The 23,971-nt window shown below is 43.1% G+C and overlaps 2 protein-coding genes across 9 annotated transcripts in view; both read left to right on the forward strand.

Annotated features, from left to right (window-relative positions):
* The window catches only part of KDSR (3-ketodihydrosphingosine reductase), a 41,637-nt gene extending 31,418 nt beyond the window's left edge, over positions 1-10,219 (forward strand). For 2 of the 3 annotated variants that reach the window (XM_055297094.2, XM_063638760.1), the window contains 2 exons: positions 2,687-2,788; positions 6,124-10,219. In XM_055297094.2, coding sequence (XP_055153069.1) covers positions 2,687-2,788; positions 6,124-6,243 — 222 coding nt within the window. In that variant the 3' untranslated portion in view covers positions 6,244-10,219. The remainder of the gene's footprint in view (positions 1-2,686; positions 2,789-6,123) is intronic. The other variant, XM_055297105.2, reaches the window with a different exon arrangement.
* Positions 10,220-17,627: 7,408 nt separating this feature from the next.
* Positions 17,628-23,971, forward strand: part of BCL2 (BCL2 apoptosis regulator) — a 200,981-nt gene continuing 194,637 nt past the window's right edge. For 3 of the 6 annotated variants that reach the window (XM_063638999.1, XM_063638937.1, XM_063638975.1), the window contains exons 1-2: positions 17,637-18,745; positions 18,969-19,834. In XM_063638999.1, coding sequence (XP_063495069.1) covers positions 19,250-19,834 — 585 coding nt within the window. In that variant the 5' untranslated portion in view covers positions 17,637-18,745; positions 18,969-19,249. Of the gene's footprint in view, positions 18,746-18,968; positions 19,835-23,971 lie in introns of all 6 variants that reach the window. The other 3 variants (XM_055297114.2, XM_063638884.1, XM_055297125.2) reach the window with 3 other exon arrangements.

The following is a 23,971-nucleotide window of genomic DNA, read 5'->3' on the forward strand; positions in this document are numbered from 1 at the left end:
GATGGCACAAGTGGGACTTTATTTTTCCTGCTTATCTCAGGTCAAAGCAAATGCATTTCGTGTTTGTTGTTGTTGTTGTTTTGTTTGTTTGTTTTGAGATGGAGTTTCGCTCTTGTTGCCCAGGCTGGAGTGCAGTGGCACGATCTCGGCTCACTGCAACCTCTGCCTCCTGGGTTTAAGTGATTTTCCTGCCTCAGCCTTCTGAGTAGCTGGGATTACAGGTGCCCACAACCACACCTGGCTAATTTTTTGTATTTGTAGTAGAAATGGGGCTTCACCACGTTGGCCAGGCTGGTCTTGAACTCCCGATTTCAGGTAATCCGCACGCCTCAGCCTCTTGGCCAAAGTGCTGGGATTACAGACGTGAGCTCCGTGCCCGGCCCATTCAGTGTTTCTAATGATGCTAAATAGCTCTTAGTATTTTGGCAGTATTCATTTAGTTTAGTGGTTTTCAAATTTTTCTTCTCTTGGCCACTTTACATTCTTACAAATTGTCAACAACCCCAGAGAACTTTCGTTTATTTACATGGCTATATTTATTGATATTTGCCATATTTGAAATGGAAGCTGTTTGTAATATTTATTAATTCATTAAAAATAACAAAAATGGCTGGGCACAGTGACCTATGCTTGTAATCCCAGCACTTTGGGAGGCCAAGGCGGGCGGATCACCTGAAGTCAGGAGTTCAAGACCAGCCTGACCAATATGATGAAACCTCGTCTCTACTAAAAATACAAAATTAGTTGGGCGTGGTGATGTGCGCCTGTAATCCCAGCTACTTGGGAGGCTGAGACAGGAGAATCACTTGAACCCAGGAGGTGGAGATTGCAGTGAGCTGAGATTGAGCCATTGCGCTCCAGCCTGGGCAACAAGAGCAAAACTCCATCTCAAAAAAATAAATAAATAAATATATATATATATATCAAAAGCAAAACTCCATATATATATAAAGTCACATATATATATAAAGTCACATATGTATATTAAGTGACAAAAGTATAAACAAAGTTTACTACTTTTCAAAACAAAAGTTCAGTGAGGAGTGGCATTGGTTCACATTTTCACCAGTTGCTTTAAGGTCTGCATTAACAGCTGGATTCAAATAGCTGCTTCTGCATTCCATCTGTTGTAATAATGTTTTGATGGAAGGATATACAGAAAATCTGGCCTTAGACAGATACGGAGTTGGGAAAGGGAAGACTATTTTACTGGGCTTTTCAGATAATTATGGACATTCTTTTTTGATATCAAACCCAAACTCAACAAATGATAGTTTCTTAAAGGTTAGTTGCAGTATAGAATTGGAAACTACATCAATGAACGTTTTGTTCTCTGTTACATTAAATTCCATTGGTCCGTCTTGTACTTTGAATGGATCTTTTAACCATTCATGATTTCGTAACATTATGCATTAGTCATTTGGAAAATATGGGTTGACTGAGTGATCAGAAAAATCGCTTTCATCAATATTACTGCTGATCTTATCATAAAAGTATGCAGCTGGCAGTCTTATGATGGTGGATACTAGTTTTTCCAAATCTTAATTTTTTTCTTGAAGGTTCAGATTTTAACATTGATGACACATGTGGCCAGTTGTTTTTCCTGAAGTGACACGCTTGCTTGCTTCGTTTTCTGCACGTCTGCCACATACCTAAGTCTGAATTACCATAGATTTCCTGTCAATGGTCTTTCATATAAAAATTATGCTCTCCAGCCAGGCACGGTGGCTCACGCCTGTAATCCCAGCACTTTTGGAGGCCGAGGTGGGTGGATCGCTTGAGCTCAGGGGTTTGAGACCAGCCTGGCCAACATGGTGAAACCCCATCTCTACTAAAAATACAAAAATTATCCGGGTGTGGTGGCGCATGCCTGTAATCCCAGCCACTTGGGAGTCTGAGGCAGGAGAATCGCTTGAACCTGGGAGGCAGAGGTTGCAGTGAGCAGAGATCACACCACTGCACCCCACCCTGGGCCACAGAGTGAGATTCTGTCAAAAATAAATAAATAAAAAATACAAATGACGCTCCATGAAAGAAGTGGCAGTTTAGCCCTCAACTTCAGCAGCTGCACAAGGACTCCTGTTCCAGGCAGTTGTGCCCCCCGGAATGCAGTGCCACGGAAGTGCACTGGGCGCGTTCTCATTTGTCACGTAGAGTATTAAGAAGACATGTCCTCGAGGGTTGCCATTGAACAAAATGATGAATTTTGCTGCTTTATCAAGAGGATTTTAAAGCAAAACTGACACCTTTTGATTTTTAAAAGCATTTTAGAACTTGTATTTTCTTTGTGTATTATTTATTACTGCGAGTGCGTGTGGCAGTACAGGTGACAATGACTCCTAGTACAGTTTGGCAAGAACACCGTGGTTCTTGCCCATGTCTCTGCAGTTTTGCAGAGGCAAAACTGTATTTTCCATACAACACACTGTGGAACAGACAATGAATGTCTTAGTGTTATTAGGACAATCATTTGTCCTTGGGGGCCCGCAGGGGTCTGTGGACTCACTTGTTGAAAACTGCCCATCTGCCAAGGCCCTGCGTCCATTTCTGAGTGCTGATCAATGCTTTGTGACCATTTTATCTCACTTAAAGTGAATAAGCACACTCCACTGTTTCTGATGTGTCAGATTGATTTCCATCCACATTACTAGGATTCCCTCTTTCTCTTCTTTTTCTTCTCTTCTAGCAAGGAAACTTCAACAGTTCCCTTGGCTCAGATGGGTACATGCTCTCAGCCCTGACCTGTGGGATGGCTCCAGTAACTTCTATTACTGAGGGGCTCCAGCAGGTAAGCTCTGCCTAGGCTAGCAATCAGACAGGCCGATGGACAAGAGAAAAACTGCCTTTCATCAAACCTTGATGAAAAGAGGTTAAGGGAAAACTAAGTTACTTTATTTGAGAATGTATTTTTATTGAGCTATCAACTTTTCCTCTTCCTCCACCAGGAATGAGTAAATAGGTTAAAGATACAACTTCAGGAATTTAGACTGGCAAGAAGTCTTCGGTGCCGGGCCTTGCAGATAGAGAAATAAAACACCGTCTCTGCTGTTGAGGTGTTAACCTGGATTTTCACCTAAGAACCACTGCTCCAATGTGTTTTGAAAATGGAATACTCCTCTAGAGTAAGGGGTGGCCTTGCTTAAAAAGTACTGGGATATTAGACTAGAAAACCTTTTCTAGGTGAATCAGGTCACACACAGCTAAATTTAGTGAGACACAAATCATGGATTAAACAGTTGCTTTGCTTATGGAATTTATTATTTTGTCCAAGATACACAGTGTTTCATTGGTGTGCTAGGCACTGTACTTGCTCATGGGGAATCAGATGGAAGGCGACCTCTCCAGCTTCAGGGGCTTACAGTCAAGTGGAACGCACTGACCAAAAAGGTGATAGTAGTCCAGGCGCGGTGGCTCACGCCTGTAATCCCAGCACTTTGGGAGGCTGAGGTGGGTGGATCACTTGAGATCAGGAGTTCGAGACCAGCCTGGCCAAGATGGTGAAACTGTTTCTACTAAAAATACAAAAATTAGCTGGGCATGGTGGCAGACGCCTGTAATCCCAGCTACTTAGGAGGTTGAGGTAGGAGAATTATTTGAACCCGGGAGGTGGAGGTTGCAGTGAGCCGAGATCAAGCCATTGCACTCCAGCCTGGGCTACAAGGGCAAAACTGTCTCAAAAAAAAAAAAAAAAGATAGTAGTGCAGTGTAATGCAGTAGGGGTTACAATAGAGGGAATGCTCTGGAAAGACAAAGCCATGGGATAGTTGTTAACAAGTACTAAATTCTGTGCAGTCAACCACATTCAGACTTATATAAATGACTTAGTTGTTGGTTTTCTTCAGGGTCTTTCCCAAGCCCTCTTTTCTTTTCACTCTGTAGTGTACCTACTGTCTTGCCATTCTCTTAGAGGTTGACACTCTGTTAGATGTAAGCTCTCTGAGGACCAGGCCCACGCCTCATGTTTGCCATTGCACCCCTAACAGCCAGCGCCTGGCACTTAGTAGGAACTCCGGAATACCTGAGCTGAACGAAGGCATGAATTCTTTTATGTTTTAATTTTTGGGCTGGCATGGTGGCTCACACCTGGCGTGTTGTCCTGGACTCCCCTGCTTCTGTCTCTCATGTCAGAGATCATTGTCATCCTTGTCACTCTGTTCTTCTAATGCTTCCATTCTCTGCAGTTCTGGCAGTGCTTCTGGAGCCCAGGCCTGGGTTGCCACAGCAGGCCCCCTGCTTGAGTTATACACTTTTTGAGCCAGAGGTTGTAAACGATTCCCATGGGCCTGTAAAGCAGTTTTGTTTGGTCCATCTGGTATGAGTGTGTGTGTTTAAGATTTTAAAATAGTTTTAAAATTAGGTTTTATATAAAAGGTCCAGATTTCAGACTTTTCTTGGAAAATCAGAAGGTTTAGCCGCACAGAGTCTGCATTCTCACCTGGCAGTCATCAGCAAGCACAGGTGGCAGCTGCTCCTGAGGGAGGAGCACAGTCCCTGCAACCACTATGGTCTGCAACCCCCTGCTCAGGCCCCCTGGATGCGTTTGACTGTACCCTCACATCTTCCACACCAGTTGTTTCTAAACTGCAACTATACATTGCGTGAAAACATTCAATGACTCCTTGATACCATCAGGATAAAGCTTTAAAAATTCCATTGCACCCGAGTATGGTGGCTCATTCCTGTAATCTCAGCACTTTGGGAGGCCGAGTCGGGAGGATCGCTTGAGCTCAGGAGTTTGAGACCAGCCTGGGCAACATAGTGAAATGTAAAAGAAAATGTAAAAGAAGAGAAAGCCAGGTGTGGTGGTGTGTACCTGTATTCCTAGCAACTGGGAGACTTCTGCTTGAGTCCAGAAGTCTGAAGCTACAGTGAGCTATGATCATACTCCTGCACTTCAGCCTGGGTGACAGCAAGACCCTGTCTCTAAAAAGAATTTAAAAATTAAAAAAATTTCCATCACATGCCATAAGCCACCTGATCTCCTACCCCACTTACCTTTCCAGGCTCTTTTTTTGTTCTTTCTTTACCCGTCTTCTTCTTTTTGGAATCTTCTCTGTGTCCTGCCAACTTCTAATCTTCCTTCAGGTCTCACTTTAAATATTGTTTTTTCCAGAAGATCCAAGGACTGGCTTCAGTGCTCTGAGGGTGTAGGGAAAAAAACAAAGTGATTTTTCTATTCTCTTTTTTTTTTTTGAGACAGAGTCTAGCTCTGTCACCCAGGCTGGAGTGCAGTGGCGCGATCTCAGCCCACTGCACGCTCTGCCTCCTGGGTTCATGCCATTCTCCTGCCTCAGCCTCCCCAGCAGCTTGGACTACAGGCACACGCCGCCACACCCGGCTAATTTTTTTGTATTTTTAGTAGAGACGGGGTTTCACCGTGTTAGCCAGGATGGTCTCAATCTCCTGACCTCGTGATCCACCCACCTCGGCCTCCCAAAGTGCTGGGATTACAGGCGTGAGCCACCGCGCCCGGCCTGATTTTTCTATTCTCTTATGCACGGGGACTCATGCCCATGGTCCCAGCTGCTTGGGAGGATGAGGCAGGAGGATCCTTTGAGTTTGGGAGGTCAAAGCTATAGTGAGCCGTGTTCATGCCACTGCACTCCATCCTGAGCAACAGGATATCAGTAATCACGAGTCTCAACCCTGAGGCAGTAGTTTCCATTTTACTTGTCTTTCCAGCCTGAGAATAAGCTCATTGAGGGCAGAGACTGTGTCTCTCACCGCAGTGTTCACAGCACCTAGTATAGGGTCTCGCTTTCATGCTCAGAACATAAATTGCAAACCAAAAAAGCCTTGATTGTAGTTTGGCTATTTGAGATGCTGGAGTGGATCTTTTTAAAGCTATTATAACCCTAAGACTGCGAACAATATATATTTTGTTCTGCTTATGGTTTGAATTTATTAATTGGACAAATATTTTGTTATGTATCTGGGCTGTCCAGCGGTGCAGAGCACACACATTCTGTTCTCACAGCTTACTGACATTTACAGAGTTTTCATTATATTCATCCTTACAGCAGACTAGAAGATTTGTCTTAGAAACTATTTATTAGAGACCTAGGTACCTTGAAATAGTCTTGTGCCGTTGGATGCACTAAAAGCTCTCTCTTTGTCTTGCAGGTGGTCACCATGGGCCTTTTCCGCACGATTGCTTTGTTTTACCTTGGAAGTTTTGACAGCATAGTTCGTCGCTGCATGATGCAGAGAGAAAAATCTGAAATTGCAGACAAAACTGCCTAATTCTTCTTACCCCTTGGAAGAAGACTGTTTCCAAATAATTCGAACAGCTTGCTGCTAAATGGGACCCAATGTTTGGCCTATAGACACTTATATATTGTTTTCGAATATGTCAGATTGGACCAGTGCTCTTCAGAAATGTGGCTGCAAGCAAGGGGCTAGAAGTTCACCTCCTGACAGTATTATTAATACTATGCAAATATGGAATAGGAGACCATTTGATTTTCTAGGCTTTGAGGTAGAGAGGTGAAGGTATGAGAATTAATAGCATGTGAACAAGGTAAAGAACAGGATTCCAGAATGATCATTAAATTTTTTTCCATTTATTCTTTTTTGCCCCCCTAGAGATTAAGTCAAGAAATGTACTTTATGGCACATGAAGAAATCTTGAGGACTTTGTTTAAACGTTCCATAAAAAACAGTTCTGGGTTTGTAGGGTTTTTTCTTTCTTTCTTTCTTTTTAACTTGGTGTATTTTATTCAAGATGAGTTGGACCCATTGCCAGTGAGTCTGAATGTCACTGACAGCCCTGTGTTGTGCTCAGGACTCACTCTGCTGCTGGTGGAAACTCATGGCTTCTCTCTCTCTTTGATCCCATAAAGCTATGAGGGGGACGGGAGAGGGCAGTGCAATGGGAGGTAAAGATATTTTCCAGAAGGAAAAGCAATGCTTTCTTGTCTTCTTTAGACTCAAATGCTTAGGGAACGTTTCATTTCTCATTCATGGGGAAAGGCAGCCTCCTTCAATGTTTTCTGAAGAGCAGTAAAATCTAGAAGCTTAAGAATTTACAGTTCCTTCAATAACCATGATGACCTGAAGTTCACCTATCCCATTTTAGCATCTACTTGTTTTTCCCATCTCTTCCTTTCCAGTTTTGCTTATACTGCTGTAATATTTTTGTAAAAAAAAAAAAAAAAAAAAGGAAAAAAAAGACCAGCTAAAATTTTCGACTTGACTTTTTAACTTAATTCATGAATTAATTAAAGCAAATGAAAAAATTAAAAAGTGTGACATTTTTCTCGGAGCATATATGTAGCTTTTAGGAAAGGCTGATGATGGTATAAAGTGTACTCATTAAGAAAAAAAGACAAGGCTGATTTTGAAGAGAGTTGCTTTTGAAATGAAATGATCACCTGATCTTTATGTGACTCTCCCACTGAACCTGCAGACATTATTTTCATACCACATGCTAAGGAAGCCCACTCATCTAACTCTGTAGCCCTGGAAACCCTCTTGGCCCCTGAATGTTGTTTCCAGGTTATAGGATCTGTGTTCATTGGTGGATTTTGACAGCAAGTGCCTCTTACGAGTTTTAGCCAACTTTCCCCGTTGCATCCTGCTCATTGTTCGCACTCCTCTGACTTGAGGAGAGCTGCCTTCACCTTGATCTTGTAACCCGTCTTCCTTGCATATACGGTAGCACATTCCAGATCACTTCGGTGAGAAAAAACCTGTTTTTGAAGAGGAAACTTTCTTAAATTGTAAAATAAAACTTAAAAAACATAAAAACTCTATACAAAAATTGACCTTAAAAATTATAGCAAACCTTTTTTTTTTGCTCTTGAGTTTTTGAAGTTCTTGACTTTAAATGACTTCACTTTTTAAAAAATAAGATGTTTTATGGCTTTAACCCATGTTTTTATTAAGATCTGAGAATAGCATATTTTAAACACATAGATACAGAAGAAATTATTATTTAATATATAAATTGCTTGGAATGATTTCATTGCAGCTTATAAGGATGGGTTGATGCCAGAATGGTTTCATAAATCGTTCAGTCTTACAGAGCCAAAGTTTGCAGATTATATTGAGTTGCATTGTGCAGCTGCTAAAATGGAATCATAGCTTTTTATAATTTGCAGAAAACAATTGCATTAATGTCTGGACGTTTCTCAGTTTTATCTTTTTCTCATAAATGTTCCTCGAATTTTGGCACCTTCTACTGCTGATCTATATTAGAATCTAGTCCAAGAAGGTGTCTGATTTAATAACAAATAGTTATTTCAATATATTTTTTCAAATTATCCTCATAGAACCTGTGGCCTCCAGTGAGATGGTAATGTACTACCCGAATAAATTTAAGAGCGCCTGTTAAGAGCCCCTGTTTTGCGGTAGAAGACAATTGTCCCTATCCCAATTTCCACTGAAATATGAGAGCAGACTTGTGGAGACCATCATGTCAGAAAAGAAATTTCCTTGTCAGAGATGTTAAAGGGTTACAGTCCCTTAGCAAAAAACTTTGAAATCGTAGTTGGTTTGTGTTTTTCTAAATTTGATACCGTAATTCATTTGGCAGCAAAATCTGACTTGAACGGATGTGAGAGTATTGTACTTCTTATTTATGCTACTTCATTGTGACTGTTAATTTCCCCTGAAGGAATATCCATGGATTTGATTATAGGTTTTCCCTTAGATGCCGTGGAGGTGTTTTGTAATATTCAAAATATGCCCATATTGCCTTTTTAAAACCCCAAAGATTATGAATTCTGAAACACATCCAGCCCAGTGGGTTTTGGATAAGGGGTTGTAGGCATTTAAGCGGCCTCACATAATGGGCTGACTTCATCCAAAACATGAAAATATTACAAGGCAAATTCTATTTTTTATATTTTTTGGTTCAATGCTTGAACAACTTGTTTTTCTGCTGGGGGAAGAAAAAAAACCAACCCTGAGTGTGATTGTTATGGAAACTAATGACTTTGTTTTTAAAGGATCACATTGATTCAACACCTTCTACTGGACCCAGAAGTGTGTAAATATTACCTATGGCAGTAAACGTTTAATTATAATTCAGTTTAAATGTTGCCCTTCTGTATGTAGCCAAGAACAGCTCATTTTGTGAATTTCAGTTTTTAAGTGGCTGTTTTTTGATTTGGTTGTATTATTTTATTAAAATGTATTTGTAAGTATATTAAAAAATTAACATCGAGCCATAAAAATCCCCAAATATGTTCAAGGACTTCATAATTGAAAAATATATAGAAAACAATCTTTATTTCTTTTTACAAAAACAAAATCATGGGAATTATTCTTTTCTATATATTTAGTTATAAATCTTTCTCTGGGCCGGGCGCGGTGGCTCACGTCAGTAATCCCAGCACTTTGGGAGGCTAAGACGGGCAAATCACGAGGTCAGGAGTTCGAGACCAGCCTGGCCAACATGGTGAAACCCCGTCTCTGCTGAAAATACAAAAAATTAGCTGGACACGGTGGCAGGCGCCTGTGTGTGTGGCGGACGCCAGCTACTCAGGAGGCTGAGGCAGGAGAATCATTTGAACCCAGGAGGCAGAGGTTGCAGTAAGCCAAGATTGCGCCACTGCACTCCAGCCTGTGTGACAGTGTGAGACTCTGTCTCAAAAAAAAAAAAGAAAAAAAATCTCTATCTGGATCTGTTAAACCATTTATTATTGATCATTGCAAGTGAAATTTTGAGAGATTGTAGTATTTAGGTGATGAAAACATTTGGTAATATTGCTTTGGTTCAAAGAATTTTATGTCTTAATCTTTCTAGAAGAAAGCAATTATATATATATTTTTGCTAAATTATATAAACATTTAATTACATCATGTTCTAATTTAAACATGTATTACTCACTTGAGGTCACTTTTAAATATTCATACTCTTTGACATAAGATGCTTTGTATATTTCTCACTTCTTTTAGTTCTTAGTAAGTCAGCTTTAAAAAGTACCTGCCGACAAGAACCTTCCATATTCTGGACTAAATCTTGCTGTTCGGATTATACTTCAGTGCAGTAACTGTGGATTTGCAATTTTGAAGGGGAGATAGTAGCTATTATATTTTACACTTGCTTGATGTGATAACTAAAGACTTTTTAATTGATGAAAGTGCACATGGCTATTTTGATACACAAAGTTGTGTTTGCTACTTTAGAAGCTTTTGTGGCAGAATTGTAATCTAATTTTCATACCTTGTATTTCTGAATCACAACAAAAAAATAAATGGGGAACAAGACTTACAGATTTGCAAACTTATTTATCTAGAAATTTGTGTTTTTTAACAGACCATTTGGGCAAAACATAAATGTTTTCTATAATGTTATCCTGACTTTGCATCCTAAGCATTTCACCAGGCCTGATTTTTATTTTTTAGGAAGTAATATTTGTGGAGTAAATACTTGATATTCTGAGCTCTTGTTTCAAGTAGGTTCTGTTTGTGTCACTATGATGTGGGATATACGAGTAAAAGTTTAAGAAATGTGAATTTAGCAAAATTTCTTAAACAAGTATGTTTTCTATACAAATATATTTCTCATACTTTAAACGAAAACCTGATATTCCAACCATGTAATATCTCCCAGATCCTGACGGGCAGCAAATTATACAAGACTGATATGGGAAGAACATGCCTTGATATCAGTTCGTAAACAGAAAGGTTTTGGAACGTTGAGAAGAGATTTCTTGGACATTGTGGTTTGCAAGCTTAATCTTTCTTTACATCTGAGCAATTTATATACATAAATGGCATGTGATATTATATCTGTAATTTTTGTTTGGATATTTAAAGGACAAAATTATGTATATTTTTTGTTTGTTTGTTTGAGATGGAGTCTTGCCCTGTCGCCAGGCTGGAGTGTAGTGGCATGATCTTGGCTCACTGCAACCTCCGACTCCCTGGTTCAAGCAATTGTCCTGCCTCAGCCTCCCGAGTAGCTGGAATTACAGGCACGCACTGCCACGCCCAGCTAATTTTTGTATTTTTAGTAGAGATGGGGTTTCACCATATTGGCCAGGCTGGTCTTGAGCTCCTGACCTGGTGATCTGCCTGCCTCGGCCTCTCAAAGTGCTGGGATTACAGGCATGAGCCACCGCGCCCGGCCCAAAATTATGTTTTGATTTCTGTTACACTCCTGATTTTATAACCTCCATTTTGCCTCATCCATCATATATTTGTTGGGTACCAATGATGAGCTTGGTATCAGGTGCTGGGGATACAATTCTATATCAACAACTTGTTCCTTCCTCATGGCAATTACATTTCTTGTTTCTTCACCTTCTCCCATCCTTCATCCCTCAGATGGCTCTGCTATAACCATTCCCCATTTTCTTCTTTGGCTTGGAGCCTCTGAATTTTAGGCTTCAAATATTTGTATGCTAAGCACTGTTCTAAGCTGGAAAGGCTCCAAGGAAAAATATGATCCCTGCCCTCAAATAGTTTATAATCTAGTGAGAAGGACATATGCCAAAGATTACACTGATCTGAGAATAGCGGCGATTAAGATACCATAACCAACACTGAAAACAGGTGACAGTCACTTGTGAGTGCTTTACATGTATTAACTCAATGAAATCGCAAGCTAACCCTAAGAATAGTACTACTTATATTTCCATGTTACGAATGGGGGAACAGGCACTGAAAGCTTAAATAGTTGGCTCAAGGTCATAGCTACTCAATGGTGAAGCCAGGATGAGAATCTTGATTCTGATTTTTAGGCATCTAGCCCCTGTACCAAATGTCTTCTAGCAGCACAGAAGGAATGTTAAGACGGCCCAGAAACAGCAGGGATGCCTTTACAGAGGAGGAAGTTCTTCAGCCAAAACTAGAGAAATGAATTTGCCAGGTGAAAAAGTTGGGTACAGTTCAGGGAGACCGGCGGATGTGCAAAAGCGAAAGACGTGAGAGACCTTGACATATTCCAGAAACCACAAAAAGTGGATATAGTTGCAAGAAGGGAAAAGGAAGAGACGAGGGGTAGGGAGGGGGGTGGCAAAGGCTTGGGCCAGATCATGCCGTGTGAAGATTTAAGATTTTTAGGTTTTCAAGAACTTTGAGTGGAAATATGAAATAGCCAAATTTTAGCTTTAAAGAGGTCATGGTAGCCCTTGAAACTCAGTTCTAATATTGCCGAGTCTTTAGGCCTTGGAGTCAACGATCCTCATTAGTTTTAAAAATGTCATATTAGATACATATTGTGATGGATTGAATTGTGTCACCCCAAAAGATATTTAAATTCAGCCCCCAGTACCTGTGAATATGACCTTATTTGGAAATAAGGTCTGTACAGATGCAATCAAGTTAAGATGAGGTGACTGTGATGGTCCTGAATCCAATATTATGACTGGTGACCTCAGAAGAATGGGAGAAAACAGAATCCCACAGGTCATGGCGGAAGCAGAGACTGGAGTGATGAGGCTGTAAGCCAAGGAGCATTAAGGATTGCCGGCCACCTCCAGCAGCTAGGGAGAGGCAAGAACAGACTGTACCCGAGCTTCACAGAAAGCATGGGTCTGCTTTCGCCTTGCTTTTTGACTTCCAGCCCACAGAGCTGTGAGAGAATAAATTTCTGTTGTTTTACGCTACCTAGTTTGTGATATTTTGTCATGGCAGCTCTAGGAAACAAACATATTAACCTTAAAGTTTAGAATTGGGTTCATTATCAGTTAATACCTTGAAGATGTGCTCTGTGCTAAATAGCATAAGAGACTAAAAGTTAGTTATTACACGTAAGAATGTAAATTATTCACCTAGCCCTCCCAGTACTATGGTATTATTATACCTTGTTTGGTTCTATCACTGCAGTTTCAGTCCAACGAGAGCAGTAGGCATTCGAAAAATTGACAAGTTCCTACCCTTAGCTTATTTCACTTTAAACACCAAGTTATTGATTAGAAATGGCAAAAAAATCACAAGTGAATTTCCTATGCTTTCCATTGTAAACCAAAAGTAAATATTATTTGCCCACTATTAAACTTGTACAGCAGAATGATTTATTTGTAGTTCATTGCCTAGCTTCAAAGATTATTGCTCAATTATTCCGATTTTGTTTTGTTTTGTTTTTAGGTTTAGGATCCACTTAAGTTAGGTGAGTTAAGTTAGGTGGATTTCTAAGTTAAGCCAAGGCTTAACTTAGAAACCAAGAGAGTTTCCTGGTTATGACAAGAATGACTTTCAGGCACAGAGTGGATGACTTGGATGTGATCACTTATGGCAGAAGACAGGCTCTGAAGCAAAAATGATTGGGAAAAAAAAAAAGCATGACTGGGGCTTATATAATGCTTGCTGGCAATGTATGCAAACCATTTGAAAGAGCATGGCACTACTTACCACACAAATTTATAATGTATAAGATTCTTGAAATTGGAAACTGGCATTTTGGATTGCTAATCTAAGCCCATGAAAAGTTATTATTATTATTATTTTTGTGAGACAGAGTCTCGCTCTGTTTCCAGGCTGGAGTGCAGTGGCACGATCTCGGCTCTCTGCAGCCTCTGACTGACTTCCTGGTTCAAGTGATTCTCCTGCCTAGCCTCTTGAGTAGCTGGGATTACAGGCACTAGCCACCATGCCCAGCTAATTTTTGTAGTTTTAGTAAAGACAGGGTTTCACCATGTTGGCCAGGATGGTCTCGATCTCCTGACCTCATGGTCCATCCGCCTCAGCCTCCCAAAGTGCTGGGATTACAGGCGTGAGCCACTGCACCCGGCTGAGAAGTTATTTTTTAAGCAGTTTATTTTTCTTTCTTTATTTTTTTTTGAGATGGAGTCTCGCTCTGTCACCCATGCTGGAGTGCAGTGGCATGATCTTGGCTCTCTGCAATCTCTGCCTCCCAGGTTCAAGCAATTCTCCTGTTTCAGCCTCCTGAGTAGCTGGAACTACAGGTGCCTGCCACTACGCCTGGCTAACTTTTGTATTTTTAGTAGAGACGGGGTTCCACCATATTGGTCAGGCTGGTCTTGAATTCCTGACCTCAGGTGATCTGCCCACCTCTGCCTCCCAAAGTGCTGGGATTATAGCCGTGAGCCACTGCACTCGGCCTCATTTTTCTTTTATGCAAACTATATGGACTACTTGTTTTTATTCTCTCTAGTCAGCTCATTTTATCGATGGATTAATTTCCATTTCAGGTTGGGGCTATGGTTTACTCTTCCATCTGACCTATTAGCTATCAATATCCTCAGTTAATAGTCTCATTCTACCCACATTTTCAATGAAAAGTTTACTAGCTGGGAAGATTTGATACACACACACGGTTTTTTTTTTCTTTTCTTTTCTTGTTTGTTTGTTTGTTTGTTTGAGACAGGGTATCAGTCTGTCACCCAGGCTGCAGTGCAGTGGCGTGATCACAGCTCACTACAGCCTCCACCTCCCGGGCTCAAGTGATCCTCCTATCTCAGCCTTCAGAGTAGATGGGACTAAAGGCACACATCACCATGCCCGGCTAATTTTTGTATTTTTTGTGGAGATAGGGTTTTGTCATGTTGTGCAGGCTGGTCTCAAACTCCTGGCCTCAAGCAATCCACCCACCGCAGCCTCCCAAAGTGCTGAGATTACAGGCATGAGCCACTACACCTGGCCAATACATACCTATATTAAACATTAGTATGTTCATGTGAGAATAATGTACCTTTTGAATTTCATAAACTTGGAGAACATTTATACTGATGATGGATAAAAGAACTTTCTTGGATGGATGAAGAGTAATGCCGTGAAACAACCAGTAGGTGGCGAAAACTGGCAATCAAAAGCTTTTTGTTTGGTGGCCTGGGGAATGAAGACGGGAAGAAAACACAGGCCATTCAGACTCTTGATACAATCTCCATTCCCTGCATCTTGGTTTTTTTCTCTTCCTGGTGCCACGCTACTTGTAGAATCCAACCAGGCAAAGCTGCCAAAAGGGTCATCCATTGGCTCTTACAAGTGGAAAACATCTTGGAAAGTGAAAAGTCTACTGTGCATATGTTTGTAAGGTTGTTGGAAGGTCTCAGGCATAGATCTAGGATTCAAATCCAGTTGCTCCTGCCTCAGGCTGGTGTTCCCTCCCCCACCTCAGCATTGCCCAAAGACAATAGTCAATGTCACATACTTCCTGGGAATACTCGCCCTTATGCTTTAAAATGGAATCTAATAAACATGGAATCTGAACACAGGAATGGTTTCACTCATTTGAAAGAGTATCTAGAACATTCCCAGGGAAAATATAACCCCTAGCCAAAGACTGCAATACAGACCTGTCTCAAGACTGGTTATAGCCAAGATGCCACATAAGGAATTAGTCTGGGAAAATCCATAGAGTGAGGCTCTGTGGGAGCAAAGGAAGACGAAAATCAGTAAGCTTTTCTTTCTCGGGGAATAGGGGATCCGTTTCCTTCTGGCTGCCCCCTTTGCAGAAGTACAGTTTCTTTTGCAGGTCTGTCCTATCATTTCCTCACTCATACGCTGAGTATTAGGAGCTTGAAGCCTTTCAGTTCCTCTTAGGTAATTTTGGGGCTTTAAAATACGCTTTCAAGATTTCTAAACCATAATGTTGTGGAATTGGTATGAATTTATGTGAGAACATATATTCTAGGTCAATCTATACCCAGCGTCTATCCAGACCAGAACACCTCCCACGCGCATAAAAGGGACTCTGTCTCAACCATCAGAAGGGCAAGAAGGAGGATCTCCTTTCATCCCCTCTTGCCTGGATAAGAAATTTGTATCCAGGCACCCATTCCTATGTGAGAGAAGTTGGCTTGTTGGGCTGATGGGATACAATAAATGAAGAAATAAAATAAAAACACCTGAGAGAGATGGCAGTGCGTATAGTCCCAGCTATTCATGAGGCTGAGGTGGGAGAATCCTTCAAGCCCAGAAGTTCGAGTCCAGCCTGGGCAACCTAGCAAAAGCCATCTCTTAAAAAAAAAAAAAAAAAAAAAGACCAACTAAGTAAAAATAAAAAAAAAAAAATCATAATTTGGCGTGCTTTTTTGGCTTTTTAAAGAATGTTTTGATTTTAGAGTAAAAATGAGACAAAAAAGATGTCAGGCAGGCACAGTGCTCATTTCTGTAATCCCAGCACTTTGGGAGGCCGAGGCGGGCGGATAACGACGTCAGGAGTTCGAGACCAGCCTGGCCAGTATGGCGAAACCCCGTCTCTACTAAAAATACAAAAATTAGCAGAGCGTGGTGGCGTGCACATGTAATCTCAGCTACTCAGGAGGTTGAGGCAGAATTGCTTGAGCCCGGGAGGCAGAGGTTGCAGTGAGCTGAGATGGCACCACTGCACACCAGTCTCGATGATGCGACAGAGCAAGACTCCGTCTCAAAAAAAAAAAAAAAAAGTCACAGCCTATTTGTACACATTGTAATACTCATTGGTCATCTTTCTTGACCCCAATAATCCAGTGTCCCTATATATTTGCACTCGAGCCCTATTGAGTAAGCCGCTGTGCTTCTAGACCTTTTTTTTTTTTTCCTGGTGCTTTGTCAAAGACTCTTGGAGATAAAAATACACATGTGCAACTTGTTTGTCCTCTTGTCCTTTTTTGCTAGGGGCTATTCATGCTGATTAATTTAAAACTGTCTGCTTGCGCATACACACGTCTGCGAGTGTGAATGTGTATGTGTGTATCTACATACCTCATTTGAGAAAGTGCGGCCATCTAGGATTGGCTACGAGGCAAAGGTGGAGACCTTTAGGAGCCCACCCACCCCAGCGTTACGACGGTGGGCCTGAAAGTTACTATATGGAACTCCTCATCGTGTAGCACTAAACCAGTGTAAAAGGTGTTAGGGACAGAGGGAAAACATTGACTTAAAACTATCGTAAAGCCCTTGATAAACCCCTTCCCTGGAGCGCTGAGTTCTGCATGGCCTGGGCCACGGATTAGGTGTTCAGGTGCACACGGGCGGGGATGCGCGTGCGTGCGTAGTGCGCGGACACCTAGGGAGCCACTTGAAAGTAAACACCACGCTCGGGGCGTCCCTAGACATTGCTTAAAACATGCAGAGTCTCCTCTCTTCACAGTAGGGCAGCGCTGAGGTCCCAGTGCTGGGGGCGGTGGGGGCGGCATTGGCCTGGGTCTTCCCCCCGCGGCCAAGCGCCGGTAACACAACGTGTGTGTGTGTGTGTGTCTGTGTGTGTAGGCGCGTGTACACACTCTCATACACGGCTAGAAAGGGTCCAGGCGACACACACCCACATACACGGCTAGAAAAGGTCCAGGCGAGACACACACACACACACACTCCACACACACTCACACGGCTAGAAAGGATCCAGGCGTTTCCCGGCGCTTTTCCAGCCCTTGTTTTCATGGCGCACCCTCCCGCCAGCCGCCCCCCTCCGCGCTCTGTCGCCCGCCCGGCCCGGCCGCGTGCGGTTCCCCGGGAGCCCCCACCCCGTCGCGGACCCCAGCGACCACCAAGTCCGCGCTCGGCCCGCCGCAGGCCTGAGCAGAAGGCCCCGCGCACACCCACCGCGCCGCGGCCGCGCAGGAGGCCTACGCCGGCCGCGCCACCCACCGGCCGGGCCCCGCGGGCGCAGCGGAGCAGGCGGGTGGCCGGCCCGGGCGCGCCCTCCCCGGCCGCGGCCCCGTGCGCCATGTGCCCCAGGCAGGACGCGCCACTCCCGGGCCTGCCGCGGCGCCTTTAACCCGGGCCAGGGAGCGGGGCGGAGGGGGCGGTCGGGTGGCTCAGAGGAGGGCTCTTTCTTTCTTCTTTTTTTGAATGAACCGTGTGACGTTACGCACAGGAAACCGGTCGGGCTGTGCAGAGAATGAAGTAAGAGGACAGGCACCCCCGCCCCGCTCCCGCCCCCTTCCTCCCGCGCCCGCCCCTCCGCGCCGCCCGTCCGCCCGCCCGCCGCGCCGCCCGCCCGCCGCTCTCCGCGGCCCCGCCGCGCTGCCGCCGCCGCCGCCGCTGCCAGCGAAGGTGCCGGGGCGCCGGGCCCTCCCCGCCGGCGGCCGTCAGCGCTCGGAGCGGGCTGCGCGGCAGGAGCTCCGGGAGGCGGCCGCCGCCAGCGCCGCCGCGCAGGACCAGGAGGAGGAGAAAGGGTGCGCAGCCCGGAGGCGGGGTGCGCCGGTGGGGTGCAGCGGAAGAGGGGGTCCAGGGGGGAGAACTTCGTAGCAGTCATCCTTTTTAGGAAAAGAGGGAAAAAATAAAACCCTCCGCCACCACCTCCTTCTCCCCACCCCTCGCCGCACCACACACAGCGCGGGCTTCTAGCTCTCGGCACCGGCGGGCCAGGAGCGTCCTGCCTTCATTTATCCAGCAGCTTTTCGGAAAATGCATTTGCTGTTCGGAGTTTAATCAGAAGAGGATTCCTGCCCCCGTCCCCGGCTCCTTCATCGTCCCCTCTCCCCTGTCTCTCTCCTGGGGAGGCGTGAAGCGGTCCAGTGGATAGAGATTCATGCCTGTGCCCGCGCGTGTGTGCGCGCGTGTAAATTGCCGAGAAGGGGAAAACATCACAGGACTTCTGCGAATACCGGACTGAAAATTGTAATTCATCTGCCGCCGCCGCTGCCTTTTTTTCTCTCGAGCTCTTGAGATCTCCGGTTGGGATTCCTGCGGATTGACATTTCTGTGAGGCAGAAGTCTGGGAATCGATCTGGAAATCTTCCTAATTTTTACTCCCTCTCCCCCCGACTCCTGATTCATTGGGAAGTTTCAAAGCAGCTATAACCGGAGAGTGCTGAAGATTGATGGGATCGTTGCCTTATGCATTTGTTTTGGTTTTAAAAAAAGGAAACTTGACAGAGGATCATGCTGTTCTTAAAATATACAAGTAAGTTCTCTGCACAGGAAATTGGTTTAATGTAACTTTCAATGGAAACATTTGAGATTTTTTACTTAAAGTGCATTCGAGTAAATTTAATTTCCAGGCAGTTTAATACATTCTTTTTAGCCATGTTACTTGTAGTGTGTATGCCCTGCTTTGACTCAGTGTATACAGGGAAACGCACCTGATTTTTTACTTATTACTTTGTTTTTTTCTTTAACCCTTTCAGCATCACGGAGGAAGTAGACTGATATTAACAGTACTTGCTAGTAATAACGTGCCTCATGAAATAAAGATCCGAAAGGAATTGGAATAAAAATTTCCTGCTTCTCATGCCAAGGGGGAAACACCAGAATCAAGTGTTCCGCGTGACTGAAGACACCCCCTCGTCCAAGAATGCAAAGCACATCCAATAAAATAGCTGGATTATAACTCCTTTCTTTGGGGGCCGTGGGGTGGGAGCTGGGGCGAGAGGTGCCATTGGCCCCCGCTGCTTTTCCTCTGGGAAGGATGGCGCACGCTGGGAGAACAGGGTACGATAACCGGGAGATAGTGATGAAGTACATCCATTATAAGCTGTCGCAGAGGGGCTACGAGTGGGATGCGGGAGATGTGGGCGCCGCGCCCCTGGGGGCCGCCCCCGCACCGGGCATCTTCTCCTCCCAGCCGGGGCACACGCCCCATCCAGCCGCATCCCGGGACCCGGTCGCCAGGACCTCGCCGCTGCCGACCCCGGCTGCCCCCGGCGCCGCCGCGGGGCCTGCGCTCAGCCCGGTGCCACCTGTGGTCCACCTGACCCTCCGCCAGGCCGGCGACGACTTCTCCCGCCGCTACCGCCGCGACTTCGCCGAGATGTCTAGCCAGCTGCACCTGACGCCCTTCACCGCGCGGGGACGCTTTGCCACGGTGGTGGAGGAGCTCTTCAGGGACGGGGTGAACTGGGGGAGGATTGTGGCCTTCTTTGAGTTCGGTGGGGTCATGTGTGTGGAGAGCGTCAACCGGGAGATGTCGCCCCTGGTGGACAACATCGCCCTGTGGATGACTGAGTACCTGAACCGGCACCTGCACACCTGGATCCAGGATAACGGAGGCTGGGTAGGTGCACTTGGTGATGTGAGTCCGGGCTGAGGCCACAGGTCCGAGATGCAGGGGTTGGAGTGCGGGTGGGCTCCTGGGGCAAGGGGAGGCTGTGGAGCCGGCGAAATAAAATCAGGGTTGTTGCTTCCCGGCGTCCCTACCTCTTCCTCTGGACAAAGCGTTCCCTCCCAACCTGACCGATAACGCCTGCCATCTACAAGTGTTTAACTTGCTTGCTAGTCGTGAAGATCCAAAGATCTAGTGTCTGTAATCCAGTAGGATGTGGTGGTAAATGGTACCCCTTCAGTGTTTGTCAAGCTAAAGGTCCAGGAGTCCCCAGGACCACCGTTTCCTGGCTTGAGCAGCTTGTTGGAACCGGGGGGAGGTTTCAGGGACTGCTTATGAACCAGATACCAGGTTGGGTCTTGACAGTCTGCATCCCAAACAAGCTCCCCTGAAACAAGCCCCTTATACAATAAAATTTGAGAACAATCCGATTAGAAGAATAGACTCCACAGAAGACCAAGGGCATCGTCACTCGGTAAAATTTTCCAAAAGAGGAAAACCAATGTAAGTCTTTTTCCTAGAAAACTTAGTTGTGTTTGTAAAGAGCTAAGTTGACATTCCAAAGTCCTTGGACTGGAATCTCCAGTGTGTGCCATGTTGCCAGTGGGCGTGATGAGGTATCTTGAGGAGTATTAGGCTATGGCTTTGCTACTTTGTCAGTGACAGAATTTGCATCGGCTGGATTCTTTGTATTCTATAATTTGTGTATGGTTTACCAATTTACTAGAATGTTAGAATCTTTAGTTTTTCACCACCCAGAATCGACCTAATTTTGTGGTCTCCTGAAAAAAGTTTGCATCTAGGTATCTATGTAAAGTGTAGAAGAATTGATTCTTAGCTGTGGATTCTCATACCCTTACTTTAGTTGAAGTGATTGATACCTGTGGCTTTGAAGAACATTTGTGAGATGATCTTTTTCTCGTACTGTGCTAGATAGAGCTTTCATCATTATACAATTGTACTTTTCTGAGATTCTTTGAGGGGGGATGCAGTTCCTAAGAGTCAAGGATTGTAATGGAGATCTATATCTCGTATCTAAAATTATGGATTTATGAAAAAGTAATTCTTGTCTGAAGTTTTTTTTTTACACTTTTTGTTTTAATCTGAAGAGTTATCTTTGAAAAACAGGATGCAATTCAGTGCCTCCTTTTATAGCCTCCTGGGAGAATGACTAGTGTCATTATTTTATAGGACCTAACAGGAGCAAAAAGCCTAGAAATGACGGCAAGTGGATTAGATGTCAAGAAGCACACTACATGTTTTTATTACATTTTACAAAGTGTGCTCATATTAAGAGGCCAAATATAGAAAAAGCCAAGAAAAGTAGATGATTGATGTGAACATCTGATCTTATTTGACCAAAGTTGACAAAATATTGATACCACTGTTTGGTGTTTAAAAGTAAGATTAGCTAAAATACCCCAATTTAAATTTCTAAAATTTAAATCCTCTTCTCGAATTGTTTGTTGAGATCTCACATTATCAGATCTTTAGTAATTCTGGAAGAATTTGCTAAAGGGTGAAAAGAATATTTTTGTTAAATATTTGGTTAAGTAGGTGGTTTGATTTTTAATCACTATAACCAAAGAGGTTGGGACTTCCAGACTCCAAAAGAATCCTTTTAAACCAAAGTAAAACCGAGTTAATAGTTTTACTATTTCATATTTTTATGAAAAATTCACATTTACAAATTTTCTTTCTAGTTGAAATAAATCCAAGGTGGCAACTGGTATCTATCAAATAAGTTAATAAAACCGTGGGAAACAGAGACACACATTTATGACAGAAATTAAGATACAACCTTAATATTTGTTGCTGAGTTTCAGTGTGTTACCCTCTCAGTAACTGAAGTTTCTTTTTAAGTAAAGGCTCACTTTTTTCTTTTTGTAAAACAGAGTTTTCATAGTAGACCTATCTTTGTGGTCAACAGGTATCTGAGGTTGATAAATGTAGAGGCTACGTTTTATGATACCAAACCACAATGACATACCATGGAACATAATAAAAATTTTTTGACAAACCTGCTTCTAGTAAAAATAAATCATGTAGAAGCACAGATGGTTGATGGTAAAATATGTAATAGCTTTCAGAACAATGCATAGATGGTGACTATATAGGAAAACAAAAGAATTTAGAGAAAAAAATATATATACCACAAAATGCACTCTTAGGACACTTTGGAATAGAAGTGGTAGTGTTTGACAATGATGAATGATTTGCCTATCATTTCAAATGTGCATTATTAATCTAAAAGTCATTTTAGGCATTTGGCATACAGAGATTTTCTTCAGATTTACACCAATTGGGGTTACATCTCTAATAATATGTTGTATTTTATAGTGTAAAGCAGTCTGAATGGTAAAGCTTCAGAAGAGAGCTACCATATTTTCTTGGCATGTGACAATAATCTGCACTGTCCCCAGGGCTCAGTAGATTAGCCCATCTCCTGAATACTACACTGAATACTCCAGGCTTTAGACTTCAAGTCATTTCTTTTTCTTTGCTGCTGCTCCTAGAAAATCAGAACCTTGTGAGACTGAGGAAATCTGTTTGACTTTTCTATTCCATAACATGGAGAAATCAGGTCCTTGGAATAATCAGCCTCTGATAGATTGTCCCAGAAGACCACAAATTAAATAAAAACTAAAGAAGTAATTGGCTGTAGAGTGGAGTGTGGCTTTATTCCTAGGTCTGAATAAGGCATTGTGTGGCATCCAGAGAGAGGCAGGACAGAGGAAGCAGTGAGAGAGCAGCAATTCTAGAAAATGTGGATACCTTGCTGCTCAGTGTGGCTTATAGACAGTAGCACATGCATCCCTTGGAACTTCTTAGAGATGCAAAAGCTCAGCTCCCACCCCAGAGCTACTGAGTCAGAATATGTGGTTTGTGTGCACATTAAAGTTAGCAATGCTGGCTACCATCCTTGGTTCCTGGTGGCATCTTTTAGGAAGAGTTGCTACCTGGGATGGATTCTGCATTGTCCCCTTCCGGTGGCCTTAAAGATATTATAGTGTTACTTGGAATACTGAGTATTTCCCAGGTGTCCACTATTGTGGTCTGACTTTAGGAAGACATAAATTGGGATGAAGGAGAGATAGCAAGCAAGTAGATTAACTATAAGCCCAGTCTTCTCATGAATATTTTTCATAGTAGTTATACAGTTTATATTGGCATCACTGGTCCCATTAAAAAGTAAGATAGCTTTTCTTCTTCAATTAAAGGCAAGAGAATTAGCTCTTTTAATAGCTCTGTTAGTTATTATTTTATCCCCTCATAACACAGTTTAAATTCTGTAAATGACTTTGTTGACCTTGCAGCTTCTTTAAGACAAAGGGACTCTTGCAGGCAAGGGATTGAGTTTTGGGCAGGTGATGGAGATCTGTGACCCTCTAAACTGGGAACTGTGATGACATTCCGCTTCATGTCTTAGGAGAGAGTGATATATGAACCACTAGAAGAATGAGATGATTCAGACAAGAGATTGTAGGAGATTGGCTTTATTCTATTGACAAGATGGTAATCCTACTTACTTTTTGGCCTTTTGGTGTTGGTGGTTTAGGAAGACAGGAACTTCTTCACACCTGGTAGAGTTCAGCTGCCTTTTCATTAGTCAGCAAGCAGTTTTTCCTTTCTCAATGCAGTCCACATCCAGCAAAACATTTGATTAACTGGAAAGCAATACCATTCTCATGCCAGTGTACAAATTACATGAAAGAGCATCATTTTTCTAGTGTCTGAGGATTGGCTGCTTATGGCCAATTTTGGCAGCAAAACGATAGGATTAAAAATAGCTTGAAGATGATCTAGTCTTAAATAATAGATTTCGTGATGAACTTTCCTTGGGAAAGTGCATCTTTCTGCCTGCAAGAATCACATGACCCCTTTCAATAATTTATTTAGTAGAAAAAAACACATTATTTCTCATAGAGTTTTCAGTCATGTGCTGTGGTGTGATTGTTTCTGGACCTTCATAAAATTTTATAGTTAACTGAGTTCTCTTTTCTATTTTGTTGCTATTTAATGTCCATTGAAAACATGGCTTTCTTTTGTGCATTCTGTTACTTTCAGCTGTACTTTGTAATGAGAATG

The sequence above is a fragment of the Symphalangus syndactylus genome, chromosome 1 (assembly GCF_028878055.3).
Source record: "Symphalangus syndactylus isolate Jambi chromosome 1, NHGRI_mSymSyn1-v2.1_pri, whole genome shotgun sequence".
Classification (NCBI taxonomy): domain Eukaryota; kingdom Metazoa; phylum Chordata; class Mammalia; order Primates; family Hylobatidae; genus Symphalangus; species Symphalangus syndactylus.